Source organism: Xyrauchen texanus, chromosome 36 (genome assembly GCF_025860055.1).
Source record: "Xyrauchen texanus isolate HMW12.3.18 chromosome 36, RBS_HiC_50CHRs, whole genome shotgun sequence".
In the NCBI taxonomy this organism is placed as follows: domain Eukaryota; kingdom Metazoa; phylum Chordata; class Actinopteri; order Cypriniformes; family Catostomidae; genus Xyrauchen; species Xyrauchen texanus.
In genome coordinates this window covers 27,664,506-27,683,286 of record NC_068311.1, presented here as the reverse complement: position 1 = coordinate 27,683,286, position 18,781 = coordinate 27,664,506, and the positions used below count along the sequence as shown (strand labels likewise).

Sequence of the window (18,781 nt, the reverse complement as noted above, 5' to 3'; positions counted from 1 at the left end):
TGCTCTGTGGATAAATGAGTGTCAGTGTGGAGTAAAGCTTGCCAGGCGTTTGAAAAGGCATGTTGGCCATTTGATCTGTGGTTGACCTCCATTTCTAAACACACACAGCTGGGTTATCAAGGACAGCTTGCATCAGAAGCCCCTTTTGATTTGTAATCAAACACACCTGTGTTGGTAAATAAGGTGACTTTGACTCCATACCTGTAGATTGTTTAATCCTGTCTACCATATAATCTTGTTCCCACATAAAAAGATGAATTATATCTTTGTTTATTATAAGATTACAAGGATGACCTTTGACCATGTAGTCTTGTTTGTTTTCAATTTTATATATATATATATATATATTTAACTAGCATATAGTATAAAATATGGATAACGTTTTAATTGTTAATTAATTCAATATGTTATATATTTGAATAGTTTTGGTCTACTCTGGTCTATTACATTTGTTATTACAAAACTTAAAATAACTTAAAAAATCAAAAACAATTAAATCGATTTATTCAGAAATTAAGAACTTTAGCAGAATGTTCATGCTGCTCTTTTCATATAATCAAAGTGAATGGGGGTGGATGCTGTCACGATTCACTTCCCCTTTGTATTATCTCAATCTAGTTTTTAGTAAATTGAAAAATTAAGATTTTCAATAAATAACTGCTTAAATTTTGGTCTGTTTCTCAACCAAAGCTAGCGTATGGCTTCAGAAGACTTGGCGGACAAGTTGCATTGACTACTTCCATGATACTTTTGTGGTGCTTTTCAATCAGGTGCTTGACGCTTCAGTCGCCATTCACTTTCATTGAGTGGAAAAAAGCAGCATGAACACTTTACTTCTATTTGTGTTACATAGGACATTAGGATGACAGGATTTTATTTTTGGGTGAACTATCCCTTTAAAGTAAAAAGGAAAAAGGAATTAAAACTGGTTAATCTCAGATGTTAAACTCCACCCAGAAGCCCTAAGGGTCTGTGCAGAAGAATCATTTCCACAGCTCGTTCAATCCTGACTGTTGTGTATTCCTACCTGGGCACTCACATTGACACATTTTATTTTTAGAAATCATTTTGATTATAATTATTTATCTGTAAGTTTAGGTGACTTTAATTATACATCCCAACTCTTAAGCATCATGACTATGAAGCTCAATAGATTTATCTGATATGGTTCAGAATTTACGTGGTCTATTCTTTACAAATTGAAGAATCTTTCTCTGTATATCCTATTAAACCCGTGGATGTTATTCAGGTCCTTTAATGCTAGATATAAAATTTTTCTAACTCGTTAAGGATTTTGATGGATATTTTTTGGTTTGAAAGAAGAAAATATGTGTCTGGAATGTTCACTGGTTGAAATCCCCTCTAGAGTAAGTTCAGGAAATTGCCGTCATTATGGAAAGTGGTTCTGAAGCTGGAGACTAGATCAGTTTAGTGTGATCCAGTGTGAGCTTCAATATCACATATTTTTAAACCACCATAATTTCACAAGATCACAAACTGTCCTCATTAAGCAATAATGTGTTTTCCCCCAATGGTGAGGAATATCATGCATGTCTCTTTTATTCCCAGGTCATGTCAAGTACATTATAGACAACTGGTGTGTGTGACTGTTTTGGCATAAAATCATTTAATATTGATTTACTGTTTTTGTTTTACCTGCAGTTTACTTGCAAATTAATGAATGGGGCCAATCTGTAAACATGAAAATACTCACTGTTTCAAAAGTATAGCCACATAACATAAACAATATGCATGAAAACTTGATTTTAGTGTGATTAAATCACTTACTAACCCCTTCTGGTTAAGGTTATAGATAATTTTACAACTTTGTTGTCATGAGGACATAACGCAACTGTAAAAACATTGATATAAACAGCTTTATAGCTCAAATAATACATGTTTAATACAAGTTTTAGCAGAAGTATTAATGGAAGTGCTTTTATGTAATTATTAGTTTCACATTTCTGCCTTTTAAACCCTCCAGAAATTGGTCCCATTCACTTCCATTGTAATTGTCTCATTGTAACCTCAATGTGTGCCTTTTTTCTTTTTCATTTTCTTTTTTTTTTTTGAAAATGAGGGACGAATCAAAGTTTTTTTTTTCTTCTGGTAATTATCATTATGCCACAAATGCTTTTGATTGAGCTTAAAGTGTATTGTTTATATATAAAGTATATATAAATATATTGTCCTAAGCATTATTATAAATCATTAATGAAATTTAACCATATTATGACCAAATTTCAGGTTTTATGATGCATTACATAATTTTAAGTGTAAATATGTACACCACTAATTTTTATACATGTCATTAGATATTTTATAGTTTAAGGATGCACACATACATAAAGGTTTGCACATGGGGTTTGTGGGTAAGACTGCTGTTGCATCAGTTTTTAGTTAATAACTCTATTGGGTAGTGTGCAGCCTATTGCTCTGTGTGGACTTGGACTCGTGTGTGTGCGTGCGTGTGTGTGTGCGTGTGTGCGTGCGTGTGTGTGTGCGTGTGTGCGTGCGTGTGTGTGTGCGTGTGTGCGTGCGTGTGTTAGAGGTGACCCATGGAGGAAAGAGGGGGAAGGGAGGAGGGTGTATTTACATTGGCAGCTCTACAAGGGGAAATGACTTCAAAGCGCCAGTGTAGAGGAATTGTAAATCGAGTGCACAGTTTAGGAGGCCAACACACACATACTGCATTCACTGCACTGGGGAGCAGTTCCTATGTGTGAAGAAGTGGAAGATGATATTGTCATTTTAAAATGTGACCTAGGAAAGATAAAACCTGTGCCCTTTTTCTCTGCCAGAGGAAATGCCACACAAATGCTTTGGTGCCTTTTTTTAACCTAAAGGATAGTTTACCTAAAATGAAAATTCTGTCATCATTTACTCACCCTCATGTTGTTTCAAACTCTTCTGTGGAGCACAAAAGGAGATGATAGGCAGAATATTAGACTCGCTTTAATGTCAGTGTGAAATATCTAGTAAAACTTTAACTAAACAAGTAATTATCATAGGACAAGCTTATTGTTATAATGCCATTAAACATCTTAAAATGACTTTCATTTTGCAGAAACTTGATAGTGTGTCTGTAACAGCTGGAATTTGCCCCTCTTGTTTCATGTCCAGGCATGTTGCAGGAAAGACCTTCCATTGAGGACTTTGTCAACGCTCTCGTGACTGACCTCGACCCTGACTTTGAAACGTTCATCATGGATTCTGAAGGCTGAACTGCAACAATTTAAGTAGAAAAAACGGTGACAATTATTTCGCAGAAGTGCACTGTGGTGTGTGTGTGTATGTGTGTATATATTTATATATATTATACACGTATGTATATGCAGGTGAATCTCATTAAACCTATCTAGAACATATTTGGGTCATATATCACCCCAAAATAAAAAAAATAGGAAATTGTATTTTGCTTAAGAAAACAAAGCCTAATTTTAGGACACTTAAGATTTTTTGCAGTATGAGATTTGTTTTTTTACAATTATTATTATTATTGCAATTAAGCACTTTTTAACCCCTAATTATCTTTACCATATTGCAATAAAAGAGTCTCATTACATAATATAAAAAATATATATATATTATTTAAATTGTAAATCATATTTGTATTTAAACTATAATGTTAAGTAAAAAAAAAAATGTATATATAGTTTATACATTTCCTGATATACAGTAAACAATAACTGTATATAGAAATACAGAAACACAGTTATGAGAATTTGGTGGTGGGGGGAGAGAGATTAGCTTAATTGTCATGAAAATAATGTCGCAATGCAAAAAATTCTTAATGGTCCTAAAAAATAGGCTTGATTTTCTATATGCAAAATATAACTTTTAATTTAGAAATATGACCAAGACATATTTTCATAAGATTCCCCCCATATAATGCCTTGGAAAAGGAACATTTCAATTATATCTCTAAAAAATATCATGTGTTATTACATGACAAAGTGTGTAAAATGTTCAGATAATTCTGTAATAAAAAAATTCAAATATTACTGCATGGCAACATTCTTGCATGTTCACTCATCATTTTCATGAAATAATAATTCTGCAGCAAAGTTTGTAAAGTTTTATTTACAAATTTGATGAACAACAAAATTTGTAAGGTTTACCAAACGTTACCAAAAGCAAGAGTGAAGGCATTATAAAAATATTGTCCTTCTATTTACTATGATACAATATCTACAATTCAACACACTGGAGATCGCACACAGTCTTTACCATGAACAGTTTGATCTACTTTGAATGTACTAAGAACAATCCAAACAATTGAGGTCACAACTGCTACTAATACCTGCAGTGTAACTTTAAAGAGCACCTGTTATGCTTTCTCAAATGTTACCTTTCATGTACTGTGTTATATAGCTGTTTGTCAATGTAAAAAAAAAAAGTCTGCAAAGTTTCAAAACTCAAAGTGCATGTCAAATGGAGTTATTAACTCCCAAAAGAAAGAACCAATTCTGAACACCTGAAATGAGACTTTAGTAATTCCAGACTTCCTGTACTAACCTACGTAATTTGGTAACAAAAAACCCGCCTCTGGTCTTCACTGGCTGCTCGCGAACAGCTTTGATCTGCCCTCAAATTCTACACTAAAGGGGCTTCTCCACTGCACGGTATAGCTTAACTCTGCTCGCTTTTGGGGGGTTTTCCACTGTGGATAGTACCTGGTACTTTTTGTTTTTGTACCACCTTGTTTGAGGTTCCAAGCGAGCCAAGACGATAATAAATTGACTGCAGATCACTGATTGGTCAGAGAGAGTCGTCACTACCTGCGTCACTGGATTTGTGACACGGGACATCAACCCGCTAGTTTTAAAGTTAGCAACAGCGATAGCAGTATCATTTGATCACGTGACTTTCGAATTGTAAAAAGAAATGGCTGTGCGCAAAACCACGCCATGGTCAATAAACAAGGTGCAGACGTTCCTCTTTTTAGCGACAAACGAAATGACGCAAAACGAAAAAGTCTTTAAGGAAGTGTCTCAGCTGTTGGCTGCACACCGCTACCACCGGACCTACCAACAGAGTAGGGAAAAGTAAAAAAAAAAACATGCAACAACTGCTTTATGCAGCACAATGAGCTAGTAGCTAACGGCTAGCGGTCGTGCTATTGTTTATGGTCAGTAATGTTTGTGTCGTGTTTAAGATGATGTCACGGCAGTAGAGGCGGCGCATCTATGACAATCAGCCTATAATCCCACCCATGTTGAGGCGGCACTAAACTGTAGTGGAAAAGTAAGCTCAGAAAAGTAAAGCGAGCAGAGTCGAACCCTAGCATGTAGTGGAAAAGTGCCATATGCGTTAGACCAATCACAACAGACTGGGACATCTGACCAATCAGAGCAGAGTAGGAGTTTAGAATTAATCCTTTAGAACGGATCATTGAACAAGTCGTTTTTGACACTGGGAAAAAATGTTAATGCTGCAATTTAAATTATGAGCAAACTAAAGTGCAGGTCATGTTTTTGAACTTGGATGCATGTAAATCTATTGTATGAGACCTTTAAAACAAAATTAGGCACGTTTAAAAACCATAATAGGTGCTCTTTAACTTCAACCCATCTGAATAGGTAGTCAGTGCAGGGATATACAGTATAACTAGCGGCTAGTTGTAATGCTTTCTTTACAATACACTTCCAAAAAGCTTCCCTCAGCTTCTCAAGAGTTGTTTTGTCTTGTGTGGTTTTGTTGACACTTATTAATAAAGTCTCTGTAGACTGCTGTGGTTGAGCTCTCACAGACTGCTGGAGAAAGATGACAAAACACTCGTTTTCAGTGTGTGTGGCCTAATGATATCTGAGTGGGGATCTTCCTTTTCTCTTTTTACCTCCAGAGTGGCTTTCAAAGACCAACAGCAGGTGAGATAAGAGTAAGTCATCCTGGAACAAGACAAGATGTTGAATAAACATTTGAATCTCTTAGTATTGGATCAATCAAGCTAAATTAAAATGTACATGGTTTGGAATAGTTTCGGCTTTCCAGACTTTAGCAAGCTTCCTGTACTGTCAGCTTCCTGTCCTGGTTAAGGATTCCACAGACTCCTAACCCTAAGTATTCAACTTTGGTGTGTAGGTCCAGAAACAAAAAGTACTTTACATAGGTACGTGAATGCAGACTGGAGTGCTTGGCCAACGCATTGCCAATGCATGGTCCGGTTGAAGGTGCTTAACGTGCACTCTTGCATTACTGTGTCGGTAACAAACCTCAGTACTCAAGGGTGCGATAGTTACATTCAAAAGTTCATGTCAGAGCTATAGGTCTACTGATAGTGGATTTTGCTGATTCCGATAACTTAGGTGGTGGTAAAGACCAATAACCGATTAATCGGGCGATTTAGTTTTTAAAATTGATTCATAGAATGTTACAACATTTTCTAAGTCTGCACAGACATCGAAGACAGAGTTCAAAATGAATAAAATCCCAGAGATGGTTTCTATTTCAACCACACCAGGGAAAAAACTTTTTATAGCCTATATATTATTATTAATATTATTATTCACAATATGAAGAGACACAATGTATGTGCTGATGAGGTACGTTTCAATATAGTCAAATTTTCCTTGAAAATAAATAATAATTCGGAGGGATAAAAAAACTATCAGCATAGTTTTTGCCAGTAATTGATAGTTCCAAAAAGGAACTATCGGCACGATTAATCTGTAATACCGATATATCGGTCTACCTCTAGAACCGAATGCATTATTGATAGGGTAAATTGCAATAAATATATTGACTAATTTACTCAGCAATATTCCCTTCAAACTCTTGCTCAGGCATTACAGTAGTAGGTTTGAAAGAGAAAAGGGGTTTGTTGCTATTACTTTTCTAATCAATTAGACCTACAATTTTAACCAGAAGGCTGAAGGTTCAAGGCCTTGATCCAGACAATTGATCCCTGTGGGAATTGTCCTTCTAATAAATCACTTGGGATTAATTTGTTGTAATTAGTTTCACCTCTTGGAGCATTTACCTTCAATTATAGACAGTTTGTCCCATCCTCAAGCTCAGCTGAGACCAGGCCTGAGCTTTGCAGGTCATGTTCCTCGTCGTCTTCACAGGAGGAACATCTCTGTGTGGAATCTGAGCTGCAGCGGACATAATCTGGGGTTCTGGTGCTCTGTACGAGTGACCATGCCTCGGAGAGAGGGACATCTTCTAAGAGGGGTTCTGGAGCACAGCACAGATCTGCTTGACTGGTTCCCAGAGATGGATTCACTAGACTGTTTGGGAATAATAGGCTGTGTCACATTTCTTACATTAAGTGTATGATCGGTGTAGGGGTAATATGTTGCAAGCAACGTTTTATCTATTTCAGATTATTTTTTGGCAGTATCGAGAAGAGTTGTTACTTTTTGAATTTACACCAAAATCCCCAAATTCACTTTTTTAAACTAGTAACATGCGCTACGTTTATCTGCTGACAAATACAATTGAAAACCTTCCTAATAAATAGTCACGCATGTGGTGTGTAACAATTTGTACACTGTGAGCAAGCTGTGTGACATAATACATTATGCATAGATTTGTGCGACCCTGCATTCACCTGCGTGGGTGTTGTATTTTGGCTTCGCTATAGACAACGCATCATTTAAATTACTGATCTCGGTTCAGGAGACTGTGCTGTCAGTAAAGTGTTAAACTTGCACAGTGTCATGTGACAAAACAACATGGTGCTGACCACAGCAGAGTTTGTCTTTGGGAGAAATGCCAACAAAACAACATCTAGTGAGAAACTTAAGGTTTTACATTGAAACCTGTTTGAGTCAAAAGATTAGTCTCTAGATTCATCCGATATGCCATTTTTAAAATTTGAGCGATTTATTGTGAAATGCCACGCTGCTAAACACAACGTACTCTAATATGTACAACAGCATAAGGTTTTCATTAGAAATCCTATAGTTACTGTGCAATATCACATTTAGAACCAATGGGTTCATCCAAAAGCTGAAAGATTTAGCTTTCAGGGGCTTTATACAGAGTTAGGATGAAATAAGGTACATTTTGTACTGTTCTGAGACCAGTGCAGACAGACCACACACTGGCGGTTAAGGCATTCACTAAATAGGGAGCAAGGGAGCATCCTATAGCTCTATATGCTCCAATTGTTTAACCTCATTTAAAATTTGAATGGTTACAATCTGGTTGAAAACCCACCTTTCATTGAGACTGCTCTGAGAGTGAAAGGGACGAGACTCACGACCGTGGCCCTGGCTCCAGGTGTCATCACAGCATAGAGATGGGATCAGGTGCGCAGGACCTGGAACACAAACCACACAAAATGATATCATATCATAGATATCATTCTCTCTAGAACTGTATGTAATTAATACAATTTTCATTTGACAGATCATTACCTATTAATTTACATGTTTGGCTCATCCAGCCATCATCTTAGCCAGGGTGAACACAAGATTCCTCATTGCACTCCAACAATTTAGCAATGTGTTAGTAAGTCTTGAGAAAGGTGTGTGAAACTCACCGCAGGTATGTCCTGAAGCCTGATGGCAGTGACAACATGGCCGCTGGGAGAACTTGAGCACTCTACGATCCAGACAAGACAACTCAGACCCCACATAAGGACCTTCGTGAGACTGCAAGGAAACTGAGAAGTCGGGCACAAAAAAAAAAGATAGACTTTTAAGTTTCAGAATTGTGTTATTAGACCAAGTTTCAAATAAAGCAATTAACCACAAGAAACCATATTTTATAGTGATTTTACCACTGCTAAGAATTTTACGTCACCCTTAACTGTGGTTAAATCACTGAAATTCATAGTCTTGAGTCGCTTATTAGTTCTTTAAACATGTAATCTGTTAGCCAATTGGCTTGCATATTCTATGGCCCAAGCTAAAAGGTCCTTTTACATTTGCCAATCAACTTGCATACTGCCTCTTTATCGAACATTTAAATTGCTTGAGTTTTTGACAGGTAAGCCGATTTCCCTAGAGCAGGCTATGAGAGTTTTCTGTCTGAAACCCTCCTCCACCTCATTACCACAGGTCTAGATCTGCTTCAAGTTAATTGAATCGGTGTTAATTGAATCAACTTAATTACTGACAAACATTGTTACCACCACCATGTACATTTTAAATGTACAAGGATGATTAAAATACTTTAAAATGTTTTTTATCATAAAGTGTTATGCCATACGCAGAGTTCCAGGTGGACGTGGGTGGGTGGTTCATGTGATATGAGCGCAAAGCAATCATCTGTGTTCTGCAACTGCTTTCAGGTCCTTAAATAACATATAATGTGTGAGTAAGGGCAGAGGGTGGACTTTGTTGCCCTCCTAGGGAGTTGGTGCCCTACTGCTTATTGGGAGCGGCGGTACTGAAAATGTGACTCTTCTAAAGTCACTGATATCAAATCATTTCAAAAGTCTAGTCTTTAATCAGAGAGGATTAAAGACAGTTAATGTGAATTACCAGTTTTTTTCTCCAGCAGCTGTCTCTTACAGTAGATCACACATAGGATGAAGAGGGCCAGGAGGACAGTAGCCAGAGCACTGCAGATCACTGCAGCAAGAGCCATGTCCCTGGGGCTGGCCACTGTTGACTGCAGAGGAACCAGATTCACTCGCCTGATACCTGAGTCAAGACACAGAAGGGAGGAAGTTGGCTCACAAAGAATCCTTAGTTCAGTTTTTTAGCATAAGAACCATTCAATCTTAAAACTCACATTTAAAGTCAAAGCCATTACAGCTAAGTTCACATTACTCCATTTCAAATTTATTTTTCAAATCAGATATTTGGGACTGGATGCTTGAACTGTCATTTTGCAAGTAATGAAGCTGGATCCATTTGCTCAGAGAGTTATGTCAATATCCAGTAATGCTACATGGCTTTCCATACAGACTCTTTACTGGGTTGTACTGTTGTTCCGATTAACTTTTTTCTTTTCTGAAAACCACTTTACATCATCCAGTTTGAATAAAATGTCATGACTTTGTTCACAAAGGGCATCTAAACACATATAATTAGATAATTTTCATAAAATGTATTGGTTTTATTTCACATGTACGCACACAACTTGAGCACCCTTGTGTGCATCGTGTTTCCATGTACACTAATTGAGGAATATTTCATGATCTACTTATTATGTTGTGTTTTGGCTCTTTTGAATTGGGATAGTCTGCTGTAAGATGCGATATGTCGTCAGTTGCGTTCACACATACAGCCTTTTCCAGAAATGAAACTACAGTTTCCAATTTTGAAAATACTGGTAAATTTTGCTCTGGCAATTTTCTTTAATGCAAAGTTGTATCATTACCTATACATTTTCATATTGATGGTATGTGTGAACAGAGCCTTAAGATTACCGGTTTGAGTTTGTATGAGGTCAGGGTATGCTGACATAAGAACGTTCTGAGAGACTAGAGCGTTTCTCTTTATCCGAGCAGATGTATACATTTCCCGACAACTCAAAGGAACCCTTAGCGATTTCCCATTTATTCTGATAAACCCACGTTCTTCGTGCAGACCTCTGTGAAGTGAAACATGTTCATACTACTGTCCTTTTCTGCATATCACAACCCCCCTTCCGCATATCGCCGTGTCGTTTTGTGTCCCTCTTCAGACTTTTATGGCCTGTTCGGCATAACGCAGCGTCCCGTTTCAGCTTATTGCGGCTGGCCCAGTGGGAAAAGTCCCGGTTCTCCCTATGGCCAGTCCGCCCCAGCTAGTGTCTATGTTATATGTATGTTTCAGGAAATAATAAGGAAAACGCCCTGGATTCGAACTCACAACTCCAGAGGTGGTAGTCAGCGTCAGTACTCGCCGAGCTACCCAGGCCCTGACACACCTGTTTATTACATTTCTGTGTGTCAGCGAAGGAGTTTTACTAATACTCACAGCAGTTTGGCCACTGATTAAACAAAGTTGCTCATTGCATTTTACTGACTGAAAACTTTCAATTGATGTATAACTATATCTAATCTTTTTGATGTTTTTACCGACACAAAATATTACCTTACTCAAATATTTGTTGTGCAAACCAATTTGCAAATTGTGTGAACAAAACAGTTCTAATTCATCAGTAAATTAAAAATCTTTATTTAAGAATTGGTAGGATCATCTATATTCATTGTAAATTCCAGATTCTAAGCTTTAAAATGACACATATTTTGTAAAGATCAAGCAAGTGGTTGTTCATTTATTACATATTATTTTTTATAATTTTTTCTGTAGGGAGTGCCCCCTACTAGCCCGGTATAAGCTCAGTTTATAAAGAAATTTCAGTACACAAAAAAACTCCAGAAAACTTGAGTTGAGGAAAATCCTCAATGCATGAATGACACCCAAATCCCTCTTCCACCGACTCTGGACTAAAACTTGTACAGCAGACTTTAAACAGCTAAAATTTCATTTTAACAACATGTGACACACTCTGTCTCATCTTCCATTGGACCTGCCAATACCGAAAACCCCAACCTCAGTGTGTTTGTGCTGTGGTTGCTGCTGGGAATCAGCTCCAAAGGAAAAACGGGCTTCAATATGGCAGGAATGTCCTGAAGGTGAAGGGCACATTCCCAACCTGCCGATAATTTTTCACCCCTTCACCCCGGGCCAGTCGGGCCTTCACTTGCCAGACTAGCGAGCCTATTATTAAAAGGCAGAAGATCAAGGCCGTGGGCAGTCACTGCTGTATGTTTGAAGTCAGCTGGGGAATGTGTAATCAGCCTGAGAAAACAGCTGCCACGGTCTGCAGGCACCACATCTGATGTCACTGCCTCTCAGGGCGCTCCCTACCCTGAAGACAACAGTGATCTGAGCAAAAGCGAGGGACTATCAAGTGACTGATCTCCCCTGAAGAAGGGGTTTTACAGTCAGTGTTCTCTGACACCAACAGTCAAGTTATTGAGATAATTTGGGTTATCATGCGTCTTTTTATCATACATTTTTGGGGTAAAAAATAGTTGACAATGCATCAGGCAAATGTTTAATGTGAAAATGGCCAATGGCTCATCCCACTTTGAGACATTGAGACGTTGTACAAAGAGTTACACATGAATACATTGAAATCTAGTGATATTATAGGCCTTATTCAGGGTAAACACCATATGTAATTTCACGTGAATGAAAATGAGGCAGTGAGGGATAGATATATAGTTCAATCGGTTGAGTTGTTGTATACATGGGTGGTTCTTTCAAAACCTGTCAAGAAACAGTCCTTGTTCTATTTCACTCCAATATCAGAATCAGAAAATGTTTTTATGGTCATTAAGGTTTTTTACATTGTGACTTTTTTCATGACAATTAAGCAAATTTTATTTACCAATTCTTATTACTGCAATGCTAATAAAGATAGTCATTATATTAACTGTATACAGTACATCATAGTACTCCCTTGATACATGACTATTATTTTTGCTGATTTTAATAAAAAAAAAAAATTATAATAATTGTACAACAGAATCTTTTTTTTTTTTTTACACTGTCATAAAATTCTGTCATCATTTACTCACTCTCATGACATCCCAGATGTGTGTGTGACTTACTTTCTTCTGAACACAAAAAAGCTTTTTTAGAAGAATATATCAGCTCTGTAGGTCCATATAATACAAGTAGGTGGTGGCCAGAACTTTGAAGATTAAAAAAGTACATAAATGCAGCATGAAAGGAACCCATATGGCTCCAAAGATAAATCCATATATTCTGCAGTGATATGGTAGATGTGGGTGAGAAACAGATCAATATTTAAGTCCTTTTTTACTATAAAATTCCCTCCCTGCCCAGTAGGTGGCGATTTGTACGAAGAATACAAATCACCAAAAACAAAAGAAGTGAAAGTGGAGATTGATAGTAAAAAAAGACTTAAACATTAATCTGTTTCTCACACACATCTATCATATCTCTTCTGAAGATAATGATTTAACCAGTCGTTTGAATTAATTTTATGCTGCCTTTATGTGCTTTTATAGCTTCAAAGTTCTGGCCACCATTCACTTGCATTGTAAGGACCTACAGAGCTGAGATATTCTTCTAAAAATCTTTGTTTGTGTTCAACAGAAGAAAGAAAGTCACACATCTGGGATGGCATGAGGGTGAGTAAATGATGAGAGAATAAACATTTTTGGGTGAACTATCCCAAAAAACTGTCACAATGCAAGAAATATTAGTGGTACTAACTGTAGGCTTCATCTTCTTAATGCCAAATATAATTTCATAATTATTTGTGTTGTTTTGGTGTTAAATTTGACCAGGACATTTTCTAACCCACCTTGGTGTCGATCATTCAGACAATGACACATTGAAAATACATCTTTCCAAGAAATATCCATTGGACAAAACACTCTTGAAAACATGGGTTTTGAAAAATGACCTTATAGGCATGGTCACATTTACCTTTGCACGCGGAATTCGGCAGCTGAAGAAGGCATGGCGAGGAAGCTTGAACCAAACTTGAACTTCACGTGAAATTCGAAAGGGAAAATTCGTTGCCGGGGAATTTCGCGATTATGAGGATTCCCATTGAGATGACCATATTTTGCCCACTGAATTTCGCCTTGCAAAGGTAAATGTGACCATGACGATACAGCATATTAAAAGGACTGTACATCTGTCCCTCACAGCCTCCTTTTCATTTGTGTTCAATTAAATATGGCATCCACTCTGACTAGGGTCTATTACTTTCCTAAGCGACTGAACTTACATATTTCTCCTGGCAGATGTTAAAACAGACGAAAAAAAAAATCCCTTTCACATTGAACGAGGGACCCAAGTCATATTTATGAACCAGAATATTATATTGTATTAGAAACTTAAAGCAAACTCTTAGCAATGACCCAGAACACCTTACCAACCGCATAGCAACACTCTGAAAACCAGCGAGATTTGCATTGACAAACACTACTCATATTTTTCTTTAAAAAAATGTAAAGCCTACTTTCTTTAAATATTTCTTATTTAGACTTATTTGACTTTTGCAATCAAGAAAAGTCAGTTTTAGAGACTTCTTCAATCAGAAGATTTTTCAACAATAGCAGAAATGTAAAGGTCATAAAACATGGACTAAAAGTGCATATCAATGCATACAGTCATGATGACATACCAAGTGCAAGTCTAACATTGACAATTTTGGGATAGAAAACAGTACAGACACACATAGAGATAAAGCCTGTAGACGTTTTATTTTATACTGTATAATAAAGTTAAATATGAACCAGATATTTGTTTAGCATCTTTTCACAGGATGAACACAAGCATTCTTTATTTGCTCTATGGTAAAATAATCATTAAGTAAACATGGGTTTGGCCTTCACAGATACAAGTGTTCTTTGTGAGACAATGTCAACACCACTTGAGCTCTCCAAAGGAGTTTGCTTATAGGGGATATGTATGTGTGTGTGTGTGTGTGTGTGTGTGTGTGTGTGTGTGTGTTCCATTTCAAGACTGAACAGTCAAACTATAGGTGCCGATTTAATAATTTCATCCTTTAAGGATTAAAGATTGTATTTTATATTCGGTACTTATTGAATTATTATTATCACTACATTATTATACAACCTGTTTGATGAATTTCCTATTGGGATTCAAAGAGAGATCATTACCCCATAATCAGATTATTACAGTAGTCAATTAGAGTAAACATTTTATAGAGAAAATGTGAATGGTGCTTGCTCTTGCAAAAGTCGGGTGGCTGCCAGAGAGTTGCTGTGTGGTTGATAAGGTGTTTTCAGTGGCTATAAAAACATTGTTATGAGGTTTCTAGTGAGTTCTGGTTGGTTGCTATAAGTGGTTATTTACTGGCGTAAGTCTATGATGTTCAATGTAAGTCTATGAGATCATTTTACCTGTTTTATTGTCCTCAATTCTGATTGTTTAGAAGAGTAATAGGGTAATTTTCACAAAGCTTGTCAACAAAATGTCCTGGTCCCATTTTACTACAAAATAAAAAATTAAATTAAATAAAGAAATATAAAATTTTGCATGTTGAAAATGAAGACTATTTTAGGAAAATTGAGATTTTTAAATTTGTATGATATTATTGTCATATTGTCATATTTTACTAAAAATGTGGGGAAAGAGTGTGAAACAACATAAAAGTCTAGCATTTATTATTTTACAATTACTTTAAAGAAATATTCCGGTTTCAATACAAGTTAAGCTCAATCAACAGCATTTGTGGCATAATGTTGATTACCTCAAAATTTAATTGAGACTCGTCCCATCTAAACATGCAGTAAACATGCTCAAAACACATTGAGCTGTGGTGCTCACACAGATGATGCAGGGTCGAGTCCAGCCTGCAACATGACATTTTCCCTCTCTTTCGCCTATTATTTCCTGTCTCTCTAAAATGTGATCAAAAATATGTAGATTTGCAAAAACACTGAAGGAGAAAGACATGTAAAGAATATGAACAAGTAGCAGTAACATGTAAAGATCATGTTGAGAGAAAAAGAACCAAAACTCTTTACATGTCCTAAAGAGTTTGCTAATTAAACCTCTGTCTACAGTCATGTCTGTGTGCCAACAAATCTGAAACCACTTCACCCCCACCCCCCTTAAACCAAAACATTTCCCCTCTTATCAGCGTTCCACAGCTGCAGCAAACACAGACAAAGAGCGTCCCATTGAAAAGATCTCACCTGCTGATAGTATCGCTGCACTTGCGCTTCATGAGCCAATAGACTATTCTCTTTGATATGTGCGCTTGCTTGTTGACTTTAGAGAATGACAAACTAAAACACATGGCCTTGAGCCTGAAACAACTGTGAGGAGGACAGTAGAGACGATTGTGATAGTTTAGATCATGAAATTCCAGGTGGGTTTCTATTAAACACTTTATATATCTGGTCACTATTCACTTCATTTGTTGTCAAGGTTGGTGCTTGCTGGTAGTGTACATAACATTACAGACTCACCATTGCAATGTCATTTTAGATATATTTATTTAAAATATCACTCTCTTCCTGTGCTTGTTTGATATAATCAGTCTAAATAATATTTTTCTATTATTTGGTAGAAATCGTTATTTGATTTGAAGTCATGGTATTCTGCTTCAGGCACCTCCCTATCTGTTTCTGTACTCAAGTACATTTTTCAAGTATCTGTACTTTTCAAATATATCAGAGTCCTTTATTTGAAGTCACTTATTTAAAGGAAGTAACACTTACAGGAAGTAACTCTGTACACCATACAAATGTTGATTTGTGTTGTTGATGCTAGTTTGTTTCTATGCTAACAACCAGAGGTGGGACAAAGTCATTCTTTTGCAAGTCAAAATTAATTCTCAAGTCTTTGCATTCAAGTCCCAAATCAAGTCCAAGTCAAGTCCCAATCCAAGGCTGTGAATACTTATGTACATGTGATTTTTTAGTTTTTTATTTGTAATAAATTTGCAAAGATTTCAAACAAACTTCTTTCACGTTGTCATTATGGGGTATTGTTTGTAGAATTTTGAGTAAAATAATGAAATTAATCCATTTTGGAATAAGGCTGTAACATAACAAAATGTGGAAAAAGTGAAGCGCTGTGAATAGTTGTGAATTACTATAAACATTGTGTGGTTAAAACAGCTTCATTTACTGACCTCATGTGAATTCTACTCATAGAATGAGGCATAAAGTCATTGATAACACATTTTACATGTAATCTTGAGTGTCCTAATGTTTCAGTGTACTTGTAAATGCCTCCCACAGCAGTGTGGCAGATGTCTGAATGTCTATTCGCAAACAGTATTCAGTTTCAAACATCTGTTTACTCTAGAAGGGGCCACTGACTGTCCCCTGCTGACGCGGCTCGTAAAAACACACAGTAAATGTACTTCAATTTAAAAAAATTCGATGCTAGGAAAATGCGTACTTTTATTACAGAATTTAATTACAGGTCAGGAGGAATGTTTAAGTGTGTTCATTTTATTAACGCATGTTTTTTTGTTTTTTTTGGCACGTCATAAACATGTTATAAAAACATTATTTTCTCAAGACACTTTTAGATATACATTTCCTTCAACTCCCTTCACCATATTGGATGATTTTTTTCACTGACCAATGCTTTCTGGAACCAATTATCTAACGATCTATATTAGCTGAAGCTGTATTCAATTTGCAACAAAGATTTTCCCATGACTGAAAAGCACCATGATGCAAAATAGATCCAAGCCCAATCTGACAATATTCCATATTCTCTCCCTTCATACTGGGCTGCTTTTGAGGATTTGACTCCAGTAGTGCTGGGTTTGAATTCTGGTAAATACCTAAGATTACAACATAAACTTCTCCTTTTGTGTTCCACGGGAAAAATGAAAGTCATACTGGATTGGCACGAAATGAGGGTGAGTAAATAATGACAGCATTTAAATTTTTGGATGATCTATTCCTTTTAAGCAGAATCCAAAATGCCAGCTTATATTACTCTCACCCATTACCAACCCAGCAGCAGTCCAGCTCTCATGTGACCCTTTTATAAATTGGCTTCACATCAGTTCAGATGCTTCGATGGGACAGCTGTGGGGGGCTTTGCCAAATATTTCGAGCAATCCCATGACAAGAAGAGAGCAGCAGATGAAATACTGTACATTAAAGCCGCAAGAGGACAATTTTCTTCCTCTGGCTCTCAGAATGGGCCAAGGGACCAGAGACCAAAAATGTTAACAACTCTTTACAGTCTTGGTCCATCGCTAAATTCAGTTGAAGTCCATAAAAAGTATCAATCCCACCCTACAGTGACTTTTAAAAATTGGCTAAAATGTCCGGGATTTGGCTCTGTCTTCATATTATTGTGCTCTCTAAATAAGGAATATCATACATTATGTTTGCTCATACAGGAAACAGAAACGATTAGTTCACCTCTCCAGTTTTCTGGTCCGAGTAGTTTGTTCTTTTGTCACGTGACAACTGTATATGCTATGTATTGCTCACACAGGAAACAGAAATGTATTAAATGTATTAAATACAACCAAGATATGGTTACACTATCTCCCCAAGATTTGAGTCTTTGATGTCTTAGTGTTCCATGAATGAGATCAGAAATATTTGTGATATACATTCCATCCAGAAATTACAGTCCATAACAATTTGTTAAAAATAATCCACTCTCCAGCCTTGGCCCTCCATTAAGTTAGCACCAAGGTAGTGTTCACAGATACATCATTACCAAGTAGAACCCTCTGTGTACATACAACCAAACAAACAATAAGGGTAAGTCACCAAAACAAAGTACCTTAAATAAATCAAACATTGCATAACAATGCACAACACTTATATTGAGATTTGAACAAGTTTGCTTCACAAACTAGGGTCATTACAGCAGATGAAAGAAAACTCACTGCTGCTAATACCATGGGTGCTTTTCATTTCTAAAATTGTCCATCCTGGTTTCCTTTCCTTACTTCCACCCTCTTAGGAAATTAGGAAAGGATGCAAGAAAAAGAAATGAGGATGGAGGAATCAAAACAAGATGTATTTGTCAAATGACAAATTGAGAGTCCTCGCTCACTCTGCGCATCACCTCTGAGCGCTTGCTGTTATGTTGTTGAAACTTGATTTATTAATATATTAATAATAATTACTAACAATTCAAGATGCACTGTTTAAGTATGGGACAATTATGATTTATTTAAAGTCTGCATGAAACAGAAGTTGCAACCGACTTGATCTTCATTTCTGTGTGAAACAGCTTATTGAACAAGAAAGAAAGTTCAGGGCGGGGCTTTGAGTTTATCCATTGGTTGATGATTGGATTGTGACACTATGGGCGTTGCATAGCAGAATGAAAGTAGATGTGAATGCGAGTTTGCAACGGATACATACACCCCTACCAGCCAG

General features: G+C 36.7%; 2 protein-coding genes across 2 annotated transcripts in view; one reads left to right on the top strand and one right to left on the bottom strand.

Moving 5' to 3' along the window:
- mipepa (mitochondrial intermediate peptidase a) overlaps window positions 1–3,984 on the top strand; it is a 35,413-nt gene extending 31,429 nt beyond the window's left edge. The window contains exon 19 of the mRNA XM_052107244.1: window positions 3,124–3,984. Coding sequence (XP_051963204.1) covers window positions 3,124–3,224 — 101 coding nt within the window. The 3' untranslated portion in view covers window positions 3,225–3,984. The remainder of the gene's footprint in view (window positions 1–3,123) is intronic.
- A 404-nt stretch (window positions 3,985–4,388) lies between these two features.
- Window positions 4,389–18,781, bottom strand: part of LOC127629935 (tumor necrosis factor receptor superfamily member 19-like) — a 35,614-nt gene continuing 21,221 nt past the window's right edge. Inside the window, exons 6-10 of the mRNA XM_052107252.1 lie at window positions 9,438–9,599; window positions 8,492–8,614; window positions 8,167–8,269; window positions 6,983–7,232; window positions 4,389–5,891 (exon numbers count right to left, since the gene is read on the bottom strand). Of these exons, the coding sequence (XP_051963212.1) occupies window positions 6,989–7,232; window positions 8,167–8,269; window positions 8,492–8,614; window positions 9,438–9,599 (632 nt within the window). The 3' untranslated portion in view covers window positions 4,389–5,891; window positions 6,983–6,988. The remainder of the gene's footprint in view (window positions 5,892–6,982; window positions 7,233–8,166; window positions 8,270–8,491; window positions 8,615–9,437; window positions 9,600–18,781) is intronic.